A 14,707-nucleotide genomic window follows, 5' to 3' on the forward strand; every position below is an offset into this window, starting at 1 on the left:
GACACGTACCAAGCCCTTAGAGCCTGCAAGACAGTTCAGTGTGAGCAGGTAGTCAGGTGCTTGTGTGTGCAGCTCAGTGTTTTCAACGGTTTACAGACTGATTTAAGCCAAATATTATTAAAAACCCTATAGGTGCTAAGTTAGGTGTTTAATAAAAATGTTTATCTGTAAACAAGAGTTATCCTTACAACGGATCATTTTCCAGAAATTGGAATTACAAGACAGTGCAACAACGCTTCAGTGTTTTCTTTGGCAGTAGACAGCAACTTGAAATGTGAAATCCAAATCACTTCAGAAGAGCACGGTACAAGGTTAGAGAATGCTTCATCTCCCTCTCTTGTTCCATGCAGAATATCAAGTCCCTGAGACAGACGCGGGTTATTCTTGGACAGAGCAGCTGTTTCGTAAGGCTAAAACCCGATGATCCAGGAGCAATTCCATTGCCATTCAAACCCTAGACGGGGAGAGAGGGGGAAAAAAAAAAGTTATAATTCCATGTAAATACAGGTTTTTATCCAAACTGGTTGGATTATACTGCCTACTTACATAAAACTGGCCTGTTGATGTTCAGCTTTACATGCTGAAAACCAGCAATCCAGAAATACTTGCATATTAGACACTTGAGAAGACAAAGCAAGCACTTGCCAGTTGATGGTTTATTTCAAAGCAACCAGAAAATCCTACCTTTCTTTAAAACCACATTATTATGGCAAGATAAGTAACTTCTCACTGAAGTCATACTACAGACACTTGTGCCAAGAAAGGACAAGTTAACTGAGAAGAAGTTACTACCACAGCTCTTATGCAGAGCCCCAGGTCGTGCACAGCTCTTACTCCCACTTGCAAACCCCCAAGCTCCAGGCTCTTCGCAAAGAAAACCGTCGCTGCGAGTGGGCTCTAGCCTTGAAACACGGCCAGGAGAAACTCCTACCCTGGCCATCACCTGTGAATTGTCCCTTAAGGGAGCAACAAAACACACACGCAGCTGAAGGACCCGTGTGTTCAGAACACTGTATCCGAGCCTATCCATCTCAGCCGGCTGCCTCGCTGGGTTATGAAAGCACAACTGGTAAGCGACGATGACGTTTAGCAGTTATACATTCAGGCTATTGGAATGAGCAACCCCCACACATTCCAAAATGCCCCAAGATTTATTATTAGGGGTGGGGAGGAGGAAGATTACCATGCGCTGCACAATAGACTGGCTACTTATCTTGGAGCCAATCTATGCTACACAGCCAGTCTCTTATCACTACTGGAGGGTTCTTGGTAATGAATGCAATTTGTACAAATACGAGTGCTCAGTCTCTGTAACTTCAGCAAGGCAATGCCTGCCAGCATCAACACCACTTGGAGATGGTGCTGCTTGGATGCCGTGTTAACTATATTAATTCTTACCCTAACACTCTCTGCAAGACTTCAGCAAAATGACTTTGCCCACTTTGCTTAGAGAAATCTGGTTAAAAACCCCCATATATTAGAAACAAATACCAGTGCTGGACTATCTATAGCAGTGAATGCTGCTGTTGTTAGGGGGGGAAGCATTGAAATTTATTTAAAAAAAAAAAATAGAGATTCACCAGAGAGCACACACTAATAACAGAAAACCCAGGGCAGATTACAGAAATGGAAGCTGTATTTCTTACTAGGCAGCATGCAGGGTATTCAGCACCATTTCATTTGCTTTACAGTCAATACTATTAAACACTATGAAATGCCATCATTTGAAACTTTCAGTTTGTTAAATGGCTCGGAACAAATGCGTGCGTGGGGAAGACTGCTGGCCACATCGCACGGAGAGGGCACTGCTGTCCTGGTAAGACACAAAAGGGTCACAGTTCAAGTTTGTCATATGACAACCCTGAAGGATCCAGGGAAAAGATAGCTCTGCAATGCAGCTGCCAGCACGGGTTGAAAAGGAGGTCAATCCTACAGGATGCAGCAGAAGGCCCGAGGCAATGTTATAAATGAAACAAACCCCAAGGGTTTTCAGTAACCCAACAGCAATGTCCTTTATAATTCAAAGAACTTTATGGAGGTGAAAGTATTTTCTCTCTAAATAGTCATTAGACTAGAAGGCTTACCTTTAAAAAGACATCAAACAAAGCCACCTCCACTCCCGTTCACTCCCTTACAAAAAGCAGGCAGACAGCACAAATCCCCGAGCCTGCTTTGGAAGCTGTTGGAGCCGCAAGATGCTATGACAGGGCAGAAGCCCCAAGCTGCCTGCATCTGAGACAGAGCTAGGGATTTGTTTACTCTTAAATTCTTACCCATCATGCCCAGTGCAGAGACGTAAAGCGATGTTATGCTGTAGTATCACAACCAAAATCAAAGCTTATCCTGGACTCCTTTTTGCTAAGACTACCAGTTCATACATCCAAGTTTCTCCTAGCATCACACCAGCCTATCAGAGCTCTCGAGTACAGCATTTCAGGGGCCCTCTGACTGGTTACTGAACATACCTAAACCAGCAGCTGACACCACAGCCAAGTTAAAGGGTCCTTCTCTCAAAGTGCATGATGGTTTAAAATTAAAGCAGCCGAGAGACAGCCGAGGTCAGTCCAGTCCAGACTGGGACTGTGTTAGGGAGCTCACTCTGAATTGCTTTTATAAGGGAATGAGCACTAACTCCATTTAGCTACTCTCCCCTACAGCTGCATCGAAGCACTGGTCTTTCACCAGTGGAGGGTGATGTAATTACTACCTGTCTTTTAGCAATAAAACATTTAGAGAACCACATGTAAAAACACTTGAAGTTAAGATGCTGTTTTTGCTTCAAAATGAACCATCACAGGTGTCTCTGCTGATGCCCAAGACCTTATTTAGGAGTGCCCAACTGAGCTCTCCAGCACGCTTTAGTGGAGGGCCTGCTGCTGCTCAGTTCTCAGAGCCTCTTCTTGATCCCGTTCCTGACGGGCAGCAGATTGATCTTGTCTGGCCCCAGGCAACAGTCAGCAGCCCTCTCCTTCACATCCCATATACCTCTTCCTGCACAGAAGCTCCCCCACACTGCTTCTGAGACCTTAAATACAACACCAGCCCACCCCTTGCTTCCACACGTCTCTATTGTTCTCCCCATTTGGGCAGCAAACGCTTGGGCCTTGCTATTTTGGAGGATTCTTCACTGCAAAGCATCTTCAGCCCATCCTACAACACCTTCATGAGCCTCTTCTGTGAGGAAGTGGCAAGCGCTGCTTTTCAACCCAGCCACAGACAAGTACGAAGATTAACGAATATAAAACACACCCCCACAGAACAAATTCTAAGCAAAGGGTGCTGCAACCAGCCCACACCCTGCTTCTGCAATATCTAATTAGCAAATTCTTTCTCTGTTCCTTTTTCTTTCTTGCTTTCCTTCCGAAAAGGAAAGGACACAGACACATGCGGCCTGGGAGGGGTAAGTACCAGCACGGATATTACCAGCTGACCTGGGTATCAACAGCCATGCTACAGCCAGCAGCACCAGCTTCAGCCCAGCTGACAAACCCTGTCCGTAAGCCAGGTACGGCACCGTGGCAACGGGGCTCTGCACCACTGCAAACCACTCTTGGCAGCACCCAAACCACTGGCTGGCTTAAAACCAGCCCTTTGGGGCCACAATGGCAGCAGTCCTGCTTCTGGCCTGTCCTCAGAGCCCACTCACATCGGCAACTTTGCTAAAGCAGCAGGCTGTCACCCCTTCGTGATCCTGAGAGTCTGTTACATACACCTGGCAGAGGTCAGTTACTCTCACTGATCCTGGCAGCAGAAGACATCGCAGAGCTCCGGCAGCAGTCCCATGCCTGTTGTGCAGCTAGCCTGGTTTGGGAGGTTGCTCCCAAAACCTGTCATTAAGATCTCTAGAGCTCTCTCCAGTGGCTGGACTGAGAATTAAACACTCTCTCTGGAAAGCCAAGAATGAAATTGATAGAGAGCCACAGCTCACAAGGCTCTTCCTTTACCCGAGCTACACTTATTCCTAGGCTCCAAGGTACTTGGTGCATGTGACCTCCATGTCTACATGGTAGGTACTGACAAGATCAGCAAAGTTGCTCAGGGCTATTCTACAGGCCCCATACAAAGCCCCAAGGGCTCGGCAGACACCTTCCTTCCCACCAAGTTCAGGACAGGCTCAGTGAGCTGTTCCTGCCGGAGTACATGCTCCCTTCTCCAATTCAACAGCTTCACACTGATGACATTCAAAATCTTAAACTCTTAAAGAGGGGAGCACAGCATTCAGTCAAATGTTAAAAAGCCAAGCTAAGAGTTCTCATTTTGGGGTTTTTTTTGGTGCAGCATAAACCCAGTCCCAGAGTCAAGATCTCAAGAGAACAAGCTGTCACTGCAGCTCTGCTGCACGTTATAAAAATACCACCAGCAGAAGGAAGCAAAGTCACAAGGCAGTTCTCAATGACCTCTCCAAACATGGAATAGGAAGACCTTATAGCACCTTCCAGTACCTGAAGGGGCTACAAGGAAGCTGGGGGGGGACTTTTTACAAGGGCCTGTAGTGACAGGACAAGGGGTAACGGGGTTAAATTGAAAGTGGGGAGGTTTAGATTGGATATCAGGAAAAGTTCTTCCCGGAGAGGGTGGTGAGGCACTGGAACAGGTTGCCCAGAGAAGCTGTGGATGCCCCATCTCTGGAAGTGTTCAAGGCCAGGCTGGATGAGGCTTTGAGCAACCTGGTCTAGTGCAAGGTGTCCCTGCCCATGGCAGGGGGGTTGGAACTAGATGGTCGTTAAGGGCCCTTCCAACCCAAACCATTCCATGATTCTATGATAGTTATGGCTGCACACAGCAGAGGCGTACTTGGAAGGTGGCAACGCTCTCTAGCATATCGGGGCAAAACCCTCCGGGTTCAATCCCCAGCTCTGTCACCTGTGGTCACACAGAGGTCTGTGACGCCTGGCATACCCTGGATGTCAGTGTCCCAGCTGTAAGACACAGAACACGCTCCTGTCGCACAGGAGGAGGAAAGGTTAATAAGCCATTAACACATTGTGTAGGGCTCAAACACTTTCTTGCATCTCACCCAGCAGCAAGGAGGAAGGAAAAGATTGTGTCAGAATCGTGACAGTTTTGCTTGTACAAGTAAGTGCCTAATTTAGGCCAGAGAAAATGAGGTAAGTTGATATTACTTTGGTGACAAGCCAGCCCACTGATGCTGCCTACTCTAACAAGCCTCAGTCTGACAGAAGTACTCCCACATTCACAATACTAAAACACTACATCACTCAATGTTTACATGATCCTTTTTTTTTTTTTTTTAACTAAAGTCAGTTGTGTTAGGTGATTGGGGTTTGGGGACTTTTTTTTTTTTAACCTTATAGACCAATTAGGGTAGATCAAGCCAATGTCTGAAAGGCTTAGATCTCTCGTTCCACGCTGCTTCTCGTGCAGGTGAAAAACAAACAGGTGTGTTTACGATGCTACCTGCAGCCTACGAAGAAGCCTCACGAAGCTGTCAGATCCATGTAACAGAGAACACTATTCAACTATGCATTTTCCCTCAGATTTCACTGCAACATTCCTACAAGTCCTTTCAGATGTAGGCAACAACATGTTTTACACACTGAAACAAATTACTACGAATGTAATGTCAGTTTATTCACTATTATGCCAAAGATTCATGTATGCACGTCACTTTGTATGGCTACATCAGATGCTTAATCTGTACCTGGAGGTAATGAATACTATACAAATATGTCATGTTAGTTAATAGACAATTATTAAGCTGAAATTTTCTGGCTCTTTGCCACATCATTTTAAGCAATGTATTGTCAACTAAATTATAAATCTCTTGACCCTTCACATGTCATCAACATTTGCACGTTACCAATATGTTCAGCCTAAAGCTACAATGCAATTAGTCATTTAAATTGCAGATATCTTTCACACGTAGGAAGAATTAAGTTTATCTCTAGCACGGAGGAGGCACGATATGGGTCAACGAACTGTATTTCCGAAGTGCGTGAATGGCAGTCGAGAATATTTTTGCCTATTTACATAGGAAAAAATTCGCATCAAGTGCATGGCCTAGACTGACAGCAGCCAGAAAATTCAGGGCTGGAACTGAAACTCTCTGGCTGACAGGGCTGTGCTTGGGTCTTGCAGCAAATAACTAAGATGCTGAAGCCATGTTTTATAATTGCAGTAACACTTTCAGCTCCCCTCTTCCCCAAAGGTATGACCACACTGTAGGCTCTCCAATTGTCCCGACAGCCTGAATAGGAAACTGAAATCAAGAGCCTGGGTGTGTTACGCATATGCAAAGAAGAAGAAAAGAAAACCCCTCCTGTATCATTTCAGACCTGTGGGCTGGGGGAAGGGGTGGTAGAGGCAGACAGAAACACAGAGAAAAAGAGAGAGAAACCCCTCCAGCGTAGAAATAAATTTTTGCAGCCTGGCTCTGAACACCTACTTACATGCAAGTAGTCTAGGTCCAATTTAAACTGCTTTTAAAATTCATTTTCTGCAGCTTTTAAGAAAATACTTTAGCAGACTAAGCACCAGCCAGAAGCCTCTCTGCACCCCATCGATATACAGGGAGCAGCAAACCTACTGTCATTCACTATGGAGCCAACTTTGGCGTTCAGTACCGCCAAAAAGGCGGTAGTAACTTCTACAGCTACCTAAGTGCAAAGCCACATACCCCTCAACTACCACGCATCCCTCCCGCAAATCCCCAGAAAAGAAAGGGATTTGATTGTCACACAGTGGAAAAACCAAAACATCCACAATAATTTGAAAGAGCCAGGGTTTTCTTTCATTCTGCAGAAAAGGACTTGCTGCTTAAAGGCTTAGTTCTTCCTAGGTCAGCCTAAAGAGCATTGCCAAAGCCTAAACAAGCACCATATACAGAACACGTTTAACCAACATGCATACCAGCATCCTAAGCTGTAAAGCAGGAAGGGTAAGTTTAAGTTCTGCTAACAGTAATCAGATGGGGCAGAGACCTAGTCATTAAAAAAAAAAAAGATGACACCAAGCCTGTTTTCTCTACCTACAATCAATACTAGAATTGGAACAATGACCAGTGTGGCAGACAAAATATTTCACCCGTTTCTTCTCACCAAACTTCTTCCCAGAAGGAAAATACAAGCTTCTTTGTGGACTGCTGTGTTAGCAGATGTGCATCACCCTGCAAGGACCACATTACTTTATGCACGTTGGCCAGAGCTAAGGGGTTTTACAGAAAGTACTTGAATGGCTCTGCACGGACCCCCTGATATCAGCTGCACCATTTAGTTCAGTAGCAGCTCCACAGCATCCATATAAAGCAATGTAAGTATATATAATATATAAGTATACTTGCAGTAGCCCAAGTTTCCAAAGCAGAGCTAGACAACAGGTGGCAAGGCAAGACCCTATTAACAGAGCAGCCAGTCTTAACGGGGCACAAAACAGCTACACTCACTATCTGGAATGAGGAGGATTTCCTTTGCCATTGGACCAAGCCAAAAGAAAGAAAAGACACAAGATTTACCCTAGTCAGTCAATGTGACCAACCTATAGGGATGCATCACTTCCAAGTAGTTAATGTGTTATCGCTAAGCCAGAAGAGGGATAAGAAGCAGGCACTCTCCCACAAAAAATTACACAGGAAGAGGTACAGTCATGCCAGTAAGGTTTCCTGGATAAAGCAGAAGAATGGTCAAACCACAGCCTTCGGAAGCTGACCATAACAGTCAGGCATCCTCCTAACTCTATTTTCAAAGATGTAGATAGATTTTCCCCCCACCAACCCACCCACCCACCTCCCTACTGCCTGATACTGCACAAATATACTACTCTCAGTCCAAGACCAAAGACAACCTTGGACCCAGGACACTTTCGGACAGAAGTAAAGGAAGTTTAAGGACACAGAACTGCAGCCTGTTTCCTCACAGACAAAAGCTTTAAATATTTGCAAGGGTTTTTGTACTTCTAAGACTCCAGTTACAGTAAGAATGAGCCAAAGCTGTTTTGTTTCCAAAACAGCTTTGTTATTAGAAAAGCAGTAAAACAATCCAAAATAATCCATGGCTATTTCTCAGCATTGAAAACCATTGTGGGGCACGTTACCAACCAATAAAAACTATGAAACAGAACACACGATCAGGAAAATAAGCCTGTGGCTTCAAGTTTACTTTTTTTCTGATTTTAGATGTGTTCTCCCTTCTGAGGATGAGTTATTTTTCAATTCTTCCCACCCTTTAATTCATTACTGTTCACCACATGCCCCCAAACTGGGGGAAAAGAGGTGGGTAACAAATACACAAACGCAAAAACACAAGTCCAAAGGCCTCTCCCCATCACTGTATCCAGAAGTGTCCAGAGGGACCAGAATGACAGAGGTGAAGATATTACCACCTCTGGAACACAAGTAGCACCAATTAACACATTTTCACAATAGAAAGATTTTCTTACCAGTGCTTTCTCAAATTACTCTTTCTGAACAATACCATTCAAATGGTAATTTAGTGAAGAGAACATGTAAAACTACCCCAGTGTTTCCAACCAGAAAGGGAAAAGAATTCCCATTATACTGATGCCTTTTTTACTCCGGGTTTTTTTTTTTTGTTTTATTAGGCCTAGAGCATTAGCCTTATTTTTTCACTTCATGATATTCATGGGTTTGCCCCTACTACCATTTCAAGTTTAGCCATACATAGGCAATAATAAGTGTCACGATACAGTTTACCTTTTTATATTGCTTTTAGGTCAAAATTGGTTGACAGACACTCCTCTGGGCAACAGCCTCTTTATTTGCTACCTGCCACACTATAAAGTGACATGGCTGCTGGTAAGCAGGCTTCTAGCTGTGAAACATGTGCTCATGTCACCACACGTTCTAGTTCCCAGATTAAAATCATCCATAATAGCTCTCCTTAAAAGACCAAGTAAGGAAAGCAGAATTTCAGAGAACAAGATAGGATGAATGTGCAGGAGTCAGGCATTCAACTACCCCAGGAAAAAGACTTTCCGGAAGAGGTGCAACACCAGGTGGCCGAGTACGGAGGAAACATATACCCAGGGCTGAAGAACCACCCCAATTAAACACAGATACTTATTTGTGGAGAATGGAAGCGTGGTACGGTAACAAAGCGCTGTTCTTAGCCCTTCACACTTATTGTATTGCCACAGGAGGTACCAGATCCATACCAACCCAGTCTGCTGAGCTGAACTCTCCCAGTACCACATTACATGCTGGTACTGAATAAAGAAAGGCAAACATGTAGCTCATTTGCTTACAGACTTTCACTTTTTTTTTTCCCCCGTATATACTGTAACTGATTATTTCTTCCCTGTCTCCCCAAATACCTTAGGGCTTCAATTTACATCAATAATGCCTTGAAACAATTCCTTTCCTTTAATTATTGCAGTAAGCAATGATAAAAAGCTGAACAGAGTCAACTTTGCTCCAACACAGGCATAAGATACACGAACATTGTACAGGGAACATTATCCAAGGAAAGTAGAAGTCTTAGTTAAAAAAAACCCCAAATGCAGTTAGCATGAGTGATTTCACTCAATACTGTCAAAGGATCATTCATATTCAGGAATAACTTCTTCCATCATACCTGTCTACCAAGATATTAGGATTTAAAAAAAAAAATGGTCACGGGAGTATTATGCACAGATTTACTCCTTGCCGCTGCAGTCGGGAAGTCCTGACATTTACAATTGCTTGGGAGTAAAGCTGTCTGTATTTGCAATCTGCAATGAGAAAGCACATCCTGCCTGTTTAAATTATTCTCAGACAGGTTGCCCAAAAAGATGATTCTAAAGATGCCCAAATGTGTACCAGCCTAAGGCCGTTTTGTACTTGCTTTCGGTTTCAAAGATCTCCTTTCATCTCTGAAGAATGGAATGTTGTTTACTGCTCAGGATGTTTCGCCATGTTATCATGAATGTATTACAAGTGTTCTGCTTCTTGAACTAGAGAGTGTTTGTCAAAACCTTTATTTATTCTACATGAGAACTCTTAAGCCTTTTATAAATCCTGCTCAGACATATTGGGACACTTAAACGTCTAAGTCTAAACATCCTTCTCAAGTTTGCTAACCTGCATAGACTCACAAAAAAGGGCCACAGAGAATTGCTTTCTGGGAGCATGAGGCCTAGGTACTAGCACTGGAAAGCAAGACTATGCGAGAAGCAAGAGTAGTTTCACAGGCAGAATTGTTTCCACCTACTGCCTTTACAACCCAGTCTCGACAGGTAGCCTGTATGAGAAGCATCTAAACATACAGCAGGTGAACCTGTGACCATGAAACGCTGCCAAGAGCTACGGTCAGTTTTAGGCATATTATATCCATGTTCCTTTAAAATGGCAATATAAATAATGGATCACCACCTCACAACAGCAACACTGTTATCTGTCTCACTTTGGCACAATCTCACAAAGCTTTTAATAAAGTAGACATTGCAGACAATGAGAAATAACTGAAAAGCACTTAACAGGCAGACTTTTTTTAAATATTCAGAAACAAATCAGGCAATAATTACAGAAAACCACTACGAAGAACAGGAATAGTTACTCGATAGAAGCTTGGGGGAAGAGGAGAAAAGGATGGAGAAAACTGTTCTTGTGCTAGACTAGACTCATTTTCTTCAAGTTTTTCCGGTGGTATAAAAAAAGAAAAACCACACATAAAACTATACTTTCAGCTTCGTGTGAAAGTGCAATAAAAAACTTCAAAGTAGTGAAGAGTAGCTGCTCAAAAGCTGGGAATGCCACTTTCCGCAGCTGTTTAGATATGGATTCATGCCTTCATTTCACTTGTAGTAAACAGGGAGCATTCAAGGAGCTAATTGTGTCTCCATGTCAGCACCAAATCAGAATCGAGGCTACCTCATCTGCTTAGAGAGGTCTCTTGCCACAATCTAGGCAGAGGGACAACCTACAGGACAGTCTCAGTTACGCTGCGAATAGCTGAGCTTTATACAAGGTCCTCCTGGACTCCAGCAGGCAAAACACACTGGAGTATTTTCAATCCAATCATCTATTTAAGCTTCCTAGACCACAAGAATAAAAAGAAGATTTAAGGCTTGTCAGAAAGGACAACTTCTCCACCACTTCCTCCATGCAAGAGTTACTTCCCAGGCTTCTGCTCACCGTGCTTGGCTCAGCAGCCAACGCGCCGTTCACTTGAGCAGCATGGAGGCTTCACAAGAAAGAGGGGCCAAGCTGACCACAACACTTGAATGACAGCCTGCAGAGTGTTCTCTCTGGCTCCAGCCAAGATGATGATCTCAAACAGAAGCCGGCTGTCAGTCTCCTCAGAAAAAACTCCTGCAACCCCATAAGCTTTCCAGGTTCCAGAAACAGTTAATCTCCAGCACAAAGTTAAGAGATTTGTTCGGACTAAGATTTGTTAAAAGCACCTTCAAGGCACTTTTAAAATGCAGCATGAGCCAGAAAGGTCACAGGGCTCATTGCAGGAACTGAATGGTCTACCTTTATTTATTTATTTGCTGCTCTGGTGGGGGTCTAGCCAAGGCAAACTCACAATACATTTGAAGAGAGTCCCTATGCATTTTGCATGGGAAAAAGGTCCACAGCCAAATGTCAAAGCAAGAGCCACTTCAGAAGCCATCCAAAACAGCCATTGTGGCTTGAACTGAGGTGCCATGACAACTAGGTCCTGTGGGAGACCACCACAGCTTTGTTACCCTCCCCTGCAGATGGAAGTTTCTCCAAGCCATCATTTCATTCAGCCCTTCACACACAGTGCTCTTATCCACAGTTCTTCCTATAGCACACAGTTAAACATGTCCACGTAACTCAGCAGAAACAATCCTTTCATAACACAGACTAGTTTTCTTACAGTATGTAACTAGCCACTTCATATAAGAGTATTCTCCATTCTTCCTACAGGGAAGGATAAAAATAATTCAGTATGAATATACAACAACAAGCTATCTCCATACCTCCAGCCCAGATCCAATGTTTGATGAATCCAGTGGTCTTTTCTTCCTTGGTCCAATGGCTGCCAAAGCTGTGAGGTTGGCTTCTCTCTGTTGCATTTGGGCTAACTCCAATTGTTGCATCTAATTTAAAAAGAAAACACCAGCATTAATTATGATATACAGCATTGTGAATATCTTCGTTCTCTTCACAGGAGCTTCAGAGAGCTCTGCAGTCCCTATTGAAACAATGTATTTCACAGCATTCTGGACAATTTTGACAGATTCTAACACTCAGTCATACTTAGGGTCTTGAAAAGCTACCGACCCTGTAGATAGCACCATCTAAGTAACACTTTTTATGGAGACCGCACTGTGGTATCAACACAGCCTTAACAGGAGTCTTGTTGCTGGCTCCTCAGCTCATAAGCTTTCCCATTTCTGCTTAAGAGAAAACATTGATCAGAACTGGTTTAGGAGGCTGGATTAGTATTAAAAGTTGAAGTTGCAGAGTTCTGTGAACTGGGCACATTCTTAATTCAAAGATCTCAATTCATGACTGTACAAGCAAGATTTTTTCATGCTGTATTACCTGAACCCAGCACTCAATGTTGTCATTCTGACACATTTTATTATCCAACTGAACAGGATCCTGTCAGTTCACTGATGCTCTTTCATTTCCCAGTATATATTTGAATCTTCAGGCATATCTGAAGCAAGTTAGAGATACACCACACATTTTCACTCACATCCAAAAACCATTCCACACGAAGACATTCTTAGAAACAACCTCTACCTGGGCTAGGTAAACTTGGGATAGGAAAGAAACCCATAGTCAAAAGGATTTTTAAAAAAAAAAGTTTTCTCTCTACATTTTGAGGTACACACTACTTCATTCTGTTCAGTAACTGTAGATGTCAGCTGCTCTGGAGCTCAACCCAGCCAAGTCTGCTCATAGACTCACTAGCTCGGACTGGCCACCTCACTAACGCCAACCACACTGCTTTCAGGTCCGCCAGCTCTCCAACTGGGAGCATGGGTGGAGGGCAATGCTCATGCTCTCTGTAGAGAGGGAAGCTTTCCTATTTAGTCAGGTTGAGTTTGTCCTTAAACACAACCCCTGGTTTTGATGTTAACCCTTAAATGATCTGACGTGCAACTACACCATGCTCCTTAAGCCATGCTCTCCCCACTCCCAGGACTTAGAAAAGTTCTTAGATGGGAACTCTGCATGAGTATGTGTGTGTATCTTTCTAGAAAGTACAGCCATATCATGGTAGCAAAGCATCCAATTGTCCTCCCTTCCTCCCACCCCCTACAATCATTTAAAAAAAAAAAAAATTGGAATTCCTCATTCAGTCAGTACAGATATTTTGCTTACTGAGCTTGCAATACACTGTTTTTGCGTGCTTTTCAGCTCCCAGTCAGCTCTTCTCCACTTGGGAGAATCAGTTGGGAAGAACTGAGCTGAGCTTGTACCAACTACATGGCATTATTTTACTAGCAGCAAGCTGAGGAGTAAAGAAGAAACCACAATAAAGTAATATTGTGAGGTTGGGGGCTGTTTTGGGGAGGAGGGCTGTTTGGTTGAGTCATTTTTTTGGGTAGGATTTTATTCAAGTCTCATTTTTCTTCAGATGAGTAGACTTGTCCTTACTTTAGCGATGATGCTGGCAGCTTCATATCAAGTACTGCAGGAGCTAGGCTGGTTCAAGAAAAATGGTATTTCAGTGCAAGATTCCTAAAAGGAGATCCTGTCCTGCAAGTCTCAGACTATATACACATGCTCAACAATTTTCAGCAGAAATCGGGGAACTCAAGATTTTGACATATGTATGCCGAAAGTAGTTGTGCTGGGTTTGGTTTTTTTGTTGTGGTTTTGTGGGGTTTGGGTGGGGTTTTTTTTGGAAGGTGAGACAAACGCTTCAGTTATGAAAACATCTTGGGTTGGCATCACAGCACAGGGTGGAGGGGACTGAGGGGTACAAGTGCCTCTTGGTGGAGCACCAGGATGCTGCTCTGGCTGTGGGGTGGGGAGCACCTGGGCAGCACCACTCACTCACCCCACACGATTCCAGCTGACAAGGCACACTGTCCACACAGACACCCTGCAGCAGCGAGCTCTGCTGTTGGAGGGCAGGGCAGGCAGAGAGCCCACAACGGACAGGACGACAGTACAAAGAACATGTGCTTTCTAGACAGAACTGAAGCGTCTTTGATCAGGCAATTCCCAAGACAATGCTGGAAATGCATGTCACTACCACCAGCTACTCTTCTCAATACCTTTTCCACCTCTCAACCAGTCAAAGGATTTTTTCAAATCACGTAGAAACTCACCAGGGTTTCGGAGCAAAAGAAAAAAAGAAATCATAGCCTTGTTGCATTCTAGACATCTTGGGGATTTTTCTGAGAACATAATTAAGACAAATGAATTTAAACACTCAATCTCCATAATGGACTCAACAGATCCCCATTAAGCGATATGGGCAGACATCCAAATTACTCTGCTGAAGCCAGCAAAATCATCTTTTCATCAAGTTTTGTTCCATTAAAAAATGTGAGATTAAATGTCCAAACATTGTGTGAGCAGCTAAAAGCACAGGATAAGGAGAAGACAGGCAGATAACATCAAGGGATACCCGAGGATACTGGCTGGCTAACTACTGCCAGATTTTCCTAAACAAGATGAGGAAAGAGGCAACTATGTTGAGTCAAATCTTCAACAGTTTTGCAGCACACAAGTTAGGGCAGAAAGATCACTGCAGCAAGGGAAAGTAGTATACGCACTTTATTAAAACATTACATAGAGAAGCCGCACTTGGTACTCTTT

The 14,707-nt window shown here is 43.7% G+C and overlaps 1 protein-coding gene across 1 annotated transcript in view; it reads right to left on the reverse strand.

Annotated features, from left to right (window-relative positions):
* Positions 1 to 286: 286 nt before the first annotated feature.
* Positions 287 to 14,707, reverse strand: part of LOC104509754 (transcription initiation factor TFIID subunit 4B-like) — a gene marked incomplete at its 5' end in the record, with an annotated part of 40,351 nt that continues 25,930 nt past the window's right edge. Inside the window, 2 exons of the mRNA XM_010151794.1 lie at positions 287 to 454; positions 11,902 to 12,021. Of these exons, the coding sequence (XP_010150096.1) occupies positions 287 to 454; positions 11,902 to 12,021 (288 nt within the window). The remainder of the gene's footprint in view (positions 455 to 11,901; positions 12,022 to 14,707) is intronic.

This window comes from Eurypyga helias, unplaced genomic scaffold (genome assembly GCF_000690775.1).
Source record: "Eurypyga helias isolate BGI_N326 unplaced genomic scaffold, ASM69077v1 scaffold8125, whole genome shotgun sequence".
NCBI lineage: Eukaryota > Metazoa > Chordata > Aves > Eurypygiformes > Eurypygidae > Eurypyga > Eurypyga helias.